The sequence below is a fragment of the Colobus angolensis genome, unplaced genomic scaffold (assembly GCF_000951035.1).
Source record: "Colobus angolensis palliatus isolate OR3802 unplaced genomic scaffold, Cang.pa_1.0 Scaffold144, whole genome shotgun sequence".
In the NCBI taxonomy this organism is placed as follows: domain Eukaryota; kingdom Metazoa; phylum Chordata; class Mammalia; order Primates; family Cercopithecidae; genus Colobus; species Colobus angolensis.
This window is the reverse complement of record NW_012114533.1, coordinates 3,550,807-3,563,243: the sequence shown is the minus strand read 5'-3', so window position 1 is coordinate 3,563,243 and position 12,437 is coordinate 3,550,807. Positions and strand designations below refer to the sequence as shown.

At 43.8% G+C, this 12,437-nt stretch overlaps 2 protein-coding genes across 3 annotated transcripts in view; one reads left to right on the top strand and one right to left on the bottom strand.

Moving 5' to 3' along the window:
* LOC105507155 (cytochrome c oxidase assembly protein COX15 homolog) overlaps positions 1–9,733 on the bottom strand; it is a 23,228-nt gene extending 13,495 nt beyond the window's left edge. For both annotated transcript variants that reach the window (XM_011935563.1, XM_011935562.1), the window contains exons 1-5: positions 9,030–9,733; positions 6,608–6,789; positions 4,518–4,640; positions 4,048–4,234; positions 719–886 (exon numbers count right to left, since the gene is read on the bottom strand). In XM_011935563.1, the coding sequence (XP_011790953.1) occupies positions 719–886; positions 4,048–4,234; positions 4,518–4,640; positions 6,608–6,789; positions 9,030–9,119 (750 nt within the window). In that variant the 5' untranslated portion in view covers positions 9,120–9,733. The remainder of the gene's footprint in view (positions 1–718; positions 887–4,047; positions 4,235–4,517; positions 4,641–6,607; positions 6,790–9,029) is intronic.
* Positions 9,304–12,437, top strand: part of CUTC (cutC copper transporter) — a 22,149-nt gene continuing 19,015 nt past the window's right edge. Inside the window, exon 1 of the mRNA XM_011935565.1 lies at positions 9,304–9,479. Within this exon, the coding sequence (XP_011790955.1) occupies positions 9,419–9,479 (61 nt within the window). The 5' untranslated portion in view covers positions 9,304–9,418. The remainder of the gene's footprint in view (positions 9,480–12,437) is intronic.

The window sequence follows — 12,437 nt, the reverse complement described above, 5'->3', positions numbered from 1 at the left end:
ATTCTCCTGCCTCAGCCTCTCAAGTAGCTGGAATTACAGGCATGCGCCACCACACCTGGCTAATTTTGTATTTTTAGTAGAGATGGGTTTCTCCATGTTGGTCAGGCTAGTCTCGAACTCCTGACCTCAGGTGATATGCCTGCTTCTGCCTCCCAAAGTGCTGCGATTTACAGGCGGGAGCCACCGCCCCTGGCCAAGACTCATTTAAAAAAAAATTCTAGGGAAAAAAAATGTCCTATAAGGGTGTGATGTCTTGAGACCTCTATTATTAATGAAGGTCTCAAAAATATGTCATACCTTGCTTTGAAATCAAAGCATGAAATGAAAAGCTAGTATTTTCCTTTAATCAGCAGACAGAAAAATACTTCAGACAAAATCACTAAGGTTTACTATATTATTAGACTTAACTGGCAGGTCCCCATTTAACAAACAATACAATATGGCTCTTGTCCACACCAGAAGTTCAGAAACACCTCTGTTCTGATCTTCCTCACTTTGCCATCCACTATCCCCTGTGGGAGTCAGACATAAAGCGACTGGGATATTTCTTCTTGTTGGTACTCCCTCCCAATCTATTTTTCAATTGGTTTCACCTTTCCCAATAGAAAATGTTGGCAAAATATTCAGCTCCTATTCGATCCAGCAATTCTACTTCTAGATATATATCCAAAAGAATTGAAAGCAGGGTCTTGAAGACATATTTGCACACAACTCTCACCTTGTGCGGAGGGAGCAGCAGTGAGAGCGAGGTCCATAAGCTGGCACAATAAAGAACCAGGGCTGATCCCAGGTGGGCAGCGAGGCGGTACTGACTGACCCGAGGGATGTCATGGGAGTCTGATTTTTCTTCTAGTCCGCTTTTCACCATATACCATCCCAAGAGACCCTAGAACCCCCAAGAGATGGAGCAAACAAAACAAGGTTAAATGATCTGTTCAACTTTTTTTTTTTTTTTGAGACAGAGTCTCGCTCTGTCACCAGGCTGGAATGCAGTGGTGTGATCTCGGCTCACTGCAATCTCCGCCTCCCGGGTTCAAGGGATTCTCCTGCCTCAGCCTCCTGAGTAGCTGGGATTACAGGCGCCTGTCACCACGCCCAGCTAATTTTTGTATTTTTAGTAGAGATGGGGTTTCACCATGTTGGCCAGATGGTGTCAATCTTTCGACCTCCTGATCCGCCCGCCTGGGCCTCCCAAAGTGCTGGGATTACAGGCGTGAGCCACCATGCCCGGCCTAATCTAATCTGTTCAACTTTACGGAAGAAGTGAGCTATCAGGAGTACTCTCTAACCCACCCCTCCTCTTTCCATACCCTCCCCAATATGCAGTGTCCCAGGATTCATGACTTACCCACAATTCTTCACATATCACCATTAATACTTAACTACTATTTAGATCTGAAGTGTCCAATCTTTTGGCTTCCCTGGGCCACAGGAAAAAGAATTGTCTTGGGCCATGCATAAAATACACTAACACTAACATAGCTGAAGAGCTTTAAGAGAAAAAAAAAGGTCCATGGATGTATCTCATAAAACTAGATTGAATGTTCTGGAGAAACTTTAAGGTAAATGCTTAAAAACATCTACTATCAAGTTAGGTTGGAATAAGACAATTATAAAAGTTTCAGGGGAAAATCATAAAAATCAATAAGGTTTTGCATGCAGATTGCTTTGCAAATATCTAAGTTCCCACCCCTCTTTAAGCAAAAGCACAGTTTATGGGGATATAAGAAACCTGCAGTTGAAAGCCAATCTGGGGACGCATAGTCAAAGAAAAGGCGTTGATTTTTTAAAAGCTGGTAATGAACGTACAGATTTAAGTTTAAAAGTTTATGGTATGTATCATATTCTATGATTCTCTGCTTTAACTGGCTTTTTCAATTAACCAAACAACTGTCAGTTCCAATCATATGAGATAAGACAGCCCTTTCACCCCCACTTGCCCAGCTCAGTAGAATCAGGTCAAAGAGGTGGATTCTGCCACTTCTAAATATATACTCTTCTGGAAATCTTTCTGGGCATTTCTCTCCCCTTTCAAGATTATCCTGGATATTCTAAGTACCATGATTTCATCTGCATGAGACATTGAAAGATGAAGACATACATAGTGTGATTCACTAGCCCACTTTCTTCTCCCATACCTCATCTGACATCTTCAATTTCTGCCTCCCAAATAGTCTGTTTTCAGTGTTGGCTTGTTTTTGTAATTCTAAAATGTTAACTTTCATTTTGTTCTACCTGCCTTTCTCTTGTTACTATTAGACTTTGATTAACATTTAACGATTACCTGTTTCTGCTGCCTCTATTTCTTCTCTCTCATCTCCCTCCTTAATCCCTTTTTTTTTTTTTTTTTTGAGACAGAGTCTTTTGCTCTGTTGCCCAGGCTGGAGTACAGTGGTGCAACCTCGGCTCACTGAAACCTCCACCTCCCGGGTTCAAGCAATTCTCCTGCCTCAGCCTCCCAAGTAGCTGGGACTACAGGCCCACACCAACACGCCCAGCTAATTTTGGTATTTTAGGTAGAGACAGGGTTTCAAGATGTTGGCCAGGTTGGTCTGGAACTCCTGACCTCAAGTGATCTAGCCATCTCAGCTTCCCAAAATGTTGGGATTACAGATGTGAGCCACTGCGCCCGGCCTTAATCCCTTCTAATTGGCTCACTTTCCTACCACTTCTGAGTTAAATTAACCAATTAGCTTCCTCCTGATTAAATTTTGATGATGTTTCTTTGATGCTCTGATAATCCCCTTTAGGATCTCTATACCTTGACCCAAATACTCCTATGCGTCTCGTCTTCTCTCTTAATTCCCGGCTCAGTTTCACCCAACCTTTTTTTTTTTTTTCATCATCCTAGCAGTACTAACCTGCTAATTGTGGGAATCTTTCCTTAAGAGGCACTCACCTTACATGATTTTAATTGCCATTTATATCTGAATCTCTCTCAGCTACATGGGTATTCCATAATCTTTCATCCCACCAAGTGTTTCTCTCTTTTGGAATTTTCCTGTATGCTTCTGTAGCATTCTAGCACAGGGATCCCACTTTCTTACAGCAGACAAGTTAGAAAAAGGGAAGAGACAAGGACCTAGGGAGGCACCCATGATGGGAAACAAACTACTTCTTGCAGCTCATGAAAATATACTACTGAGTGCTTACTGATTCCAGGCACAAAGCTAAGTACTTTAAATATGGATTATCTCATTTAATATGTACACAATTGGGCCAAGTGCAGTGACTCAAGCCTGTAATCCCAGCACTTTGGGAGGCTGAGACGGGCGGATCACGAGGTCAGGAGTTCAAGACCATCCTGGCTAACACGGTGAAACCCCGTCTCTACTAAAAAAAAAATACAAAAAACTAGGCGGGTGGGGTGGCGGGAGCCTGTAGTCCCAGCTACTCGGGAGGCTGAGGCAGGAGAAGGGCGTAAACCCAGGAGGCGGAGCTTGCAGTGAGCTGAGATCCGGCCACTGCACTCCAGCCTGGGCGACAGAGCGAGACTGTGTCTCAAAAAAAAAAATATTTACACAACTGTACATGGTGGCACTGTTATTATCCCCATTTACAGGTAAAGAAATCATAGCTTTCAGAGGCTAGGTAATTTACCTTACTAAGTGTCAGAGCTGGGGCTTGAAGCTAGGCTTGTGACACTAAAATGCATGCTCTTACCTACTCTATTAAAGTGACTCAGATTATTTCCTTAAAAATAATGCCAACTAGGGGCCAGGCGCGGTGGCTCACGCCTGTAATCTCAGCACTTTGGGAGGCCGAGGCAGGCAGATCATGAGGTCAGGAAATCGAGACCATCCTGGCTAACATGGTGAAACCCCGTCTCTACTGAAAATACAAAAAATTAGCTAGGTGTAGCGTCGGGTGCCTGTAGTCCCAGCTACCGGGAGGCTGAGGCAGGAGAATGGCGTGAACCCGGGAGGCAGAGCTGCACTTCAGCCTGGGCGACAGAGCGAGACTCTGTCGCAAAAAAATAAAAATAAAAATGCCAATTAGGAAGTTCCTGGGAGCATGTTTGGTTTCTCAACCTGGAATAAATCTTACCTGGAAGCAGACGAGGCCACAGAGGGCAAGAACACGTCCTTTCATGCCACGGCTGAGCCAGCCCTTTCTCCAAAAGTAGGCAGCAGGCAGGATGTACGCAAGGCCTACAAGGCGACCCCACATTCGGTGTGAGTACTCCATGTACCAGATGAACTTGAATTCTGTCAGTGTCATGTCATGATTCAAGCTGGGTGAAACAGAAAGTCAAAAAAAGAAGGAGGAAACATCCTTCTGATTTTTATTTTCTTACGGAACGCAAAAACTTTTTTCTCAGTCCTGCAACTTGGTAGGTCTGCTCTCTTCCTCATCAACGACCTCAGGATAACTTTGGATTTGGAGGCTTAGAAGAGAAGCTGACTAAACATAACTGAACCAAAGATCATGAAATAATCTAACCATTCTGAAGGGTTTAAGTGCAAAAGATCAAATGGGCCTACTGGGATGTTTACCTAATGTTCTGTCATACTTACATTTTAAATTCTGGAAATTGCTGGTATCTTTGGAATTCTGCTTCCCATTCCTCTTGGCTTGTAGGTGGCTTCATCTCCTTTATTAAATGCCAATCTACCATCGAGAGGCCAGACTCTGTCAACCTTAGGATAGGAAAGAAATGTTGGGGTGTATGTGTAAGGCTGGATTACTCACAAAAGGTTTATAGCAACAAGTGGATCTGAACTTAACCTCATTAAAGGCAAACACAATTGTTTCCTCTTTTGAGACATTTCTCTCTTACTGTTTAGAATTTTGTCAGAAACAGCTGCCATCAGATACAAATTTATTTACCCTTATATTCTCTCAATCCTTTTCTTTCTTTTTAATTTTTTTTCCCAATTCTTTCTTTCACTAGCATTCCTTGACAGGCAAACTCAACCCCTACAGCCAAAGCAATCTGTTCTAAATGCATAACCAACATTCCTTACCCAGGGAAAAGAGATCTGTTACATGTATACCGGTTTAGATTCTTGGGTGAATTTAAATACAATTCAAATTTGTTGCACTTGCTCATAACAACCTATATAACACATAAGGTATTTTGAAATAAGGGACATGGAATGTGAAGAGAATTTGAGGAAGACATATTTGATTAAAACCAGAAACTTTTTCACCAAAAGGAGTTAGGATTCCTAAAGTAAAAGGCTGATTTTCGGCCTGAGGCAAGAAATGTACAAGATGAGCTTGGAACATCTTGTCATACTAGAAAGGAAGGAAGCTATCAAAGGTAATTAGGGCCCTGCCAAAAAGTCACTAGAGCCAATTTCAGGAGATGCCCACTGACTAAAGATGGGACAATCTGAGCAAATCACTAACACCATCATCACAACGAACTGAAACATTATCAAGTGTGTTTGAACCTATGATCTCATAATAAGCCTTAAAAATCCAAACGCTTTATTTGTTGCCTTTGGAGGATTTGGGGGACCAATTTATTATTTTGAAAATTGGTAAATAAAGGGAAAGAAGAATTAAGTATTTATCCTGCCTTTCCTATACAAATTATACCTTGGGATATCCAGATAGATGATGAGGGAAGGCCTTTTAGAGTTGAGCTAATAAAATGTTACAATTTTACTATGCTAATGAAACAATGGATCTAGGCGATGGTAATTAATGGCTGTTGACATCTATAATACACACCAGATATTCATGAATGTTCTATTCACCTACTGAAGTATTTTGCTCCCTCATCCCCAATTGGAATCTGATCAAACAACTACTCATTCACAGGAAATAGAGGGGATAAAGGAATATGTTAAATATCACATGGTTATGCAATCAGCAAAATCTAGACTGTGCATAACCATAGGACAAATGACTCGAGTTTCCTCAGCAACTAAAAGAGGGGGAAAGGGAGGAATATCTAAATCTACAGTCTCTTCAAAGATTTAAATAAACCTAAGAAACATGAACCAATTGTAATGCACAGAACTTCTTTGGGTTTAATTCAAACAAACTGTAAAAAAAGTTTTGAGACAAACTTGGACTCTGATTGAAAGACAAAAGATACATAAACAATGCACAGGTACCAGTTAAGACACAAACCAGTCTTTATAGAAGGCTCCTACTAATAAAACACTTAAATGTTCTATAGCAGGGCAAGCCATCAGACATGTTCCTTCTTTAAGGCCTCGGTTTCTCCATCTGTACAATAAGGGAGCTAGACTAGATGCTCTGTAAAATTTCTTTCTCCAACTGGGGGCGGTGGCTCATGCCTGTAATCCTGGCACTTTGGGAGGCCAAGGTGGGCAGATCACCTGAGGTCAGGAGTTTGAGATCAGCCTGACCAACACGGTAAAACCCTGTCACTACTAAAACTACACAAAATTAGCCAGATATAGTGGCATGCGCCTAGTCCCAGCTACTTGGGAGGCTGAGGCAGGAGAATCGCTTGAACTCAGGAGGCGGAGGTTACAGTCAGCCGAGATCACACCACTGCACTCCAGCCTGGCCAACAGAGCGAGACTCTGTCTCCAAAAAAAAAAGAAAAATTCCTTTCTCCTCAGTCAACCTGTGCTTCTACTTATGATCAAAATACCTGATTCACTATGAGCAAATTACTCACCTAGTTACTCCACCAAGAATAACTGCTCCAGCCACTGTTCCACTGCAGACCAGGAGCCATCGGCCCACCACCCGCTCAGCAGCCTTTGAGGGAAGAGACACTGTACCCCTTCCAGATTGCAAAGCTACTTCAGAGATGGTGCTGTATTGCCCTGGCCTCAAAGGGCGCCTGATGCAATCACACTAAAGATCAAGATAGACAAATTACAACTGGATAAACAGGGAATGGCTGCTACCCACACTCAACCCCATTCTGATTAGGGTGAAGTACCATAGCATCCCCACAGCTATGTCTTGGTAAGTCATCATCTCTTATCTGGATTACTGCATCAACCTTCCAGCTGGTTTTCCAATTGGTTTCAAATCTAGCCTCACTCAAATCTATCCTCAACTACATGAATTTTCTTATCTCTGAACACTTCCCTCAGACTTCACTCTACTTACAGATACGGAATATTTTCTTTCACCTCTACGTCTTTAAACATTTCTTTCTGGCTTGTACACTTCCTTTTGCCTGATTAATAATACCTACTGCAGATCTCTGCTTACATGTCACCTCCTCTGGGATTGTTCCCAGGCTCTTCAAGGTCTGCAATAGGTCACTCCCACAGCACACTGGACAGCCCTTAATACACTGTAATGTATAGTCAAGCATCACTTAACAACAGGGGCACATGTTCTGCCAAATGCGTTCTTAAGCAATTTCATCACTGTGTGAACCTCATAGAATGTACTTACACAAATCTAAAGGCTGGGTGTGGTGACTCACACCTGTAATCCCAGCACTTTGGGAGGCCGAGGCAGGGAGATCACCTGGGTCAGGAGTTTAAGACCAGCCTGGCCAAAATGGTGAAACCCCATCTCTACCCAAAATACAAAAATTAGCTGGGCATGGTGGTGTATGCTTGTAATCCCAGCTACTTGAGAGGCTGAAATGGCAGAATCACTTGAACCTGGGAGGCGGAGGTTGCAGTGAGCCAAGGTCTCACCACTGCACTCCGGCCTATGCGTTGGCATGAGACTCCACCTCTCAAAAAAAAAAAAGAAGTACTTAGAGAACTCTAGATGGTACAGCCTACTACACTCCTGAGGTATATGGTATGACTTATTGCTCTTAGGCTATAAATCTGTATGGCATGTTACATACCGAATACTGTAACACAATGGTATTTATCTAAATATAGAACAATTACAGTAAAAATATGGTACAAAATATTTAAAAATGGGGCCAGGTGCAAAGGCTCATGCCTACAATCCCATGGCTTTGGGAGGCCAAGGTGAGAGGATCACTTGGGCCAGTAGTTCGAGACCAGCCTGGGCAATACAGCAAGACCCCCCATCTCTATTTTTTTAAAAATTAGGCACAGTGTCACACACTTGTAGTCTTAGTTACTTAAGTGACTGAGGCAAGAGAATGCTTGAGCCCAGGATTTCCAAGTTGGAGGCTGCAGTGAGTTATAATCATGCTACTGCACTCCAGCCTGGGTGACAAAGTAAAACCCTGTCTCTAAAAAAGAAATTTAGAGAAAAAGATTTTTTTTTAAAAGGTACACTTGGAAAGGCAGCTCTGTTATAATCTTACAGAACCATGACTGTATCTGTGGCCTATTGTTGACCAAAATGTTGTTATGCAGCACATCGCTCTACCTTCAGGTTCATCTGTTTGTATCTCCCACTAAACTATGAGCTTTGGGGTAGCAGTGTCTGGTCAGTCTTGCTCTCTCCCTTCTGCTACCTTTGTTTCTAACACTGTTCCTTTATATAACGAGACCATGATAAGGATTTCACAAACGAATAAACTGACTTCCTCCAGGGTAGGAGTCTTATAATATTTATCTTTCTTTTTCCAGTTCCTAATATATAATAACCACTCAATAATTACTAGTTAAGCAAATGCATGCCCTCTTCTGACTACACCCCTATGAGTCCAGAGATCCATGCTCGGTTTCCTACTTCTGATTAACTGAGTCACCTTTAGAAAAGTAACTTTAAGCCTCAATTTCCTTCTCTGTAGAATGCAGTTATACTTCCTCACCTGACTACTTGGAACTTTTTAAGCAAAAATAAACTATACGGGTAAAAATTACTAGGCTTTTACCATGTGCTAAAGGCCTGATGTATATTAAAGAAAGTAATCCTCATAACAAATCTTAAAGTAGGTATTGTTATCCCCATTTTACAGATAAGGAAATTGATGAACAGAAAGTTTAATTAACTTGGCCAATACCACACAGCAGGTCAATGGTCCAGATCTGAACCTAGGGGCTCTGAACACAAGGAAATGCGTTGTGAGTAACGGGGCTGTAACAGCAAGGGGCTGTAAGGAGCTCCGGAAACGTGACGTGGGGCTCTCCATCATCTTTATCCCGACCCTTTCACCCCATCCCCGTTCACGCGACTCGGAGTCCGCTGCAGTGCGATACCTGTGCTCTAGGCGCTGCCCTAGGAGCCAGGAGCTGCAGACACTGCCTCCCCTTCAAGGCCCTAAAGGGCGGAAAGAGCAATCGCTGCATACTGATGACAGTGCACGGCCACCTCTTCCACAACCCAGAGCTCTGTGGTCTCCTTTCTCCGCCACGGAAAAGAGAAGCACTTCCGGGTCGGGCAGCGGGAACCCCGCCTTCTCTGGGGACCGGAGTGAACAGAAGTGCGCCTGCGTTGCGACTTCGCTTTCGCGGGGGCTGCTGGGGCGTAGGCGTCGGGGACGCGCGCAGGGGCGCGCGCAGCTGTTGACGCGCTTCTTTGCTCGTGCGCGCAGGAGCCCAAACTCCAAGTGGAAACTGCAGGCGCACGAGGGAAGAACGCGTGGAGCATGAAGAGGCAGGGGGCTTCCTCTGAGCGGAAACGGGCGCGGATTCCGTCCGGGAAGGCCGGTGCGGAAGGTGGCGGGGGAGGGGACGGTCGGCCGACTCGGCTCCTCGGGGCGGGCCGGCGGGAGTCGTGGTCAGTGGTGATTTCTTCTGGAGTCGTTTCCTCAGCTCCTTCCAGCCCCTTGGGTGGCATCTTCTATTTTTGAAGCGTTAAAGGTGTGGAAACGGAGGGCGTGACGAGGGGCAGGTAGCGAGATTGGCTCGGCTGTGGAGCCAAGGTTCGAGTCCCGGGGTCCCCACATAACGGCCGGGCGACCCTGTGCAAGTTGGTTAACTTCAGCTTCACGTTTTTTCCGTCGCCAAACGAGGATGCCAGTACCCTCCGCTGGGTTAGTTAATTGTCGAGCGCGGAGCCCAGTTCCTAACCTGCAATTACCTGTAGCTGCCACGGCGGGGACGAGGCTTGGTCCCCAAAGCCACGCAGCTACCAAGTGGCCGAGCTTGTGGCTGCTCCAAGTCCCGAGTTCTTCCTGAGTGCCAGGGTAGGATGGCATGGCAGGTGTCAGAGAATTTGGCAAGTCCCTCTTCCTCTTCCTCCGTGAACTCTTGGTTCCTCCAAACGATGACCTCAGGACTCCTTTACCTTCCTAAAAGTTACTGAGATCCTCAAAGATCTTTATGTGGATTACATCTATCGATTTTGATTGTATTAGAAATTAAAACAAATTTTTCTTTGGGAGGCCAAGGCGGACAGATCACCTGAGGTCAGGAATTCGAGACCAGCCTGGCCACCATGGCGAAACCCCATCTCTACTAAAAATACAAAAATTAGCCGGGCGTGGTGGCAGGCGCTTGTAATCCCAGCTACTCGGGAGGCTGAGGCAGGAGAATCACTTGAACCCAGGAGGCGGAGGTTGCAGTGAAGCGAGATCGCACCATTGCACTCCAGCCTGGGCGACACAGCGAGACTCCGTCTCAAAAAATAAAAATAAAATTAAAAATTTAAAATATTGATCGATTGATTGATTAGAAAATAACCACAGTAAGCCCATTACACGTTGATATAACATTTTATGAAAAAAGAAATGTTCCTAAACAAAAAAATCAAAAAAGAGTGGGAATATTTTATATTTTTGCAAGTTTCTTCAATATATCTTAATGGAAGACAGCTGGAGTCTCATACCCGCTTCTTCATTCAGTCTAACATGTCAAGTAGCCTCTTGCAGTGAGCCGAGATTGCGCCAGTGCACTCCATCTTGGGTGACAGAGTAAGACTCTGTCTCAAAAAAGAAAATGCCTGTCACTTGTGAGAGAATTAAAGTGAAAAAGGCAAATAAAGTCTTAGTATTATTATGAAAATGGTTGTCACCCTACAGACGCTGAAAAGTCTCAGAGGCCCCCAAAGCTACCTGGAGTACTACACTTTGAGAACTGCTGCTGCTTCTCCTTTAATCTCTATAACTTTGTTGCTTGGGACAACTGCCTTGCTCTGCCTTCTGTCATAGCCTTTTTTAAACATCTCTTCATCTTCTCCTGCCTAGGGTCCTTTCTTATGTGAGGCAAATAGTCGCCCAGCAGCATCAGCATCGGCCAGTGCCACTGATCTGACACCTGGTCTGGGAGCTATCAGGAAACTCATGGAGTTAATGCAGAGCTGTTGGTTAAGAGCATAGATTGACACTTAACCCTTTTTGAGTTTGAGACCGATTATCTTTTTTGTTTTTGTTTTGTTTTGTTTTTTGAGACAGAGTCGCTCTTGTCGCCCAGGCCGGCGTGCAGTGGCCTGATCTCGGCTCACTGCAACCTCCGCCTCCCAGGTTCAAGCAGTTCTTCTGCCTCAGTCTCCTGAGTAGCTGGGATTACAGGCGCCTGCCACCACGCTTGGCTAATTTGTGTACTTTTAGTAGAGATGGGGTTTTGCCATGTTGTCCAGGCTGGTCTCGAAATCCTAACCTCAGGTGATCCGCCTGCCTCGGCCTCCCAAAGTACTGGGATTATGGGCGTGAGCCCCGTGTCCAGCAGGGACTGGTAGTCTTAAGTAAGGCATAAGGCAGTTGCAGTCTGATGTTAGCAGATGATAGGTTTTTGTTTTATTTCTTTTTCAAAGTAAAAATTGCTTTTTTAAATTATAAATTATAAAAGCAATATTGGGTAGAAAAAATAAAGCAATAAAGAAAAGTAAAAAGAAAAATAATTTCAAATCACGCCCCACCAGAAGTGTGAAGAACATTTATTAAATGTCATTGCATGAAGTGTGCATTGTTTTGTTCATTTTTTAAAATTATGTGCTCCCGGAAAAAAACTCAAAACTCTGTTTACATCACACTTTGTAATATAAGTACATTAATTTTGTTGTAATTATTCAGCTTTTAGTAAATATTTGATTATTGTGTACCATGGTAGATACTGTGCTTGGTGTGGGTGATGATAAAGATTTCTCACATGAAGACCTTACTTAGGCCAGATGTGGTGGCTCATGCCTGTAATCCCAGCACTTTGGGAGGCCGAGGCTGGCAGATCACTTGAGTGTAGGAGGTTGAGACCAGCATGGGCAACATGGCAAAACCCCGTCTCTACAAAAAATACAAAATTAACCGAGTGTTGTGGCACATACCTGTAGTCCTAGCTACTGAAGAGGCTAAGGCACAAGAATTGCTGGAGCCCAGGAGGTGGAAGTTGCAGTGAGCCGAGATCACGCCACTGCACTCTAGCTTGGGCGACAGAGCAAGACTCTGTATAAAAAAAAAAAAAGTTAGGAACTCTAAGTCGAGTAAAAGTGATCAGATATTTATCTGCATAAATAATAAAAGGTAGAAAGTAATTCATATTTTAAGAAGGAACAATTAGGGTTTCATAACTCATGAAGAGTTAAATGAGTTCAAAAGAGAGACATAAATTTTCTACTTCGGGACAGAGAAAAAAATCATGGAAATGTTCCTTGGAAAATTTTATTCAAAGATGGAGCCAGAAGGAACTCGGGGTTGCGGAGAAGGCATTGAGGAGCCAGCGGTAGGGACTGGA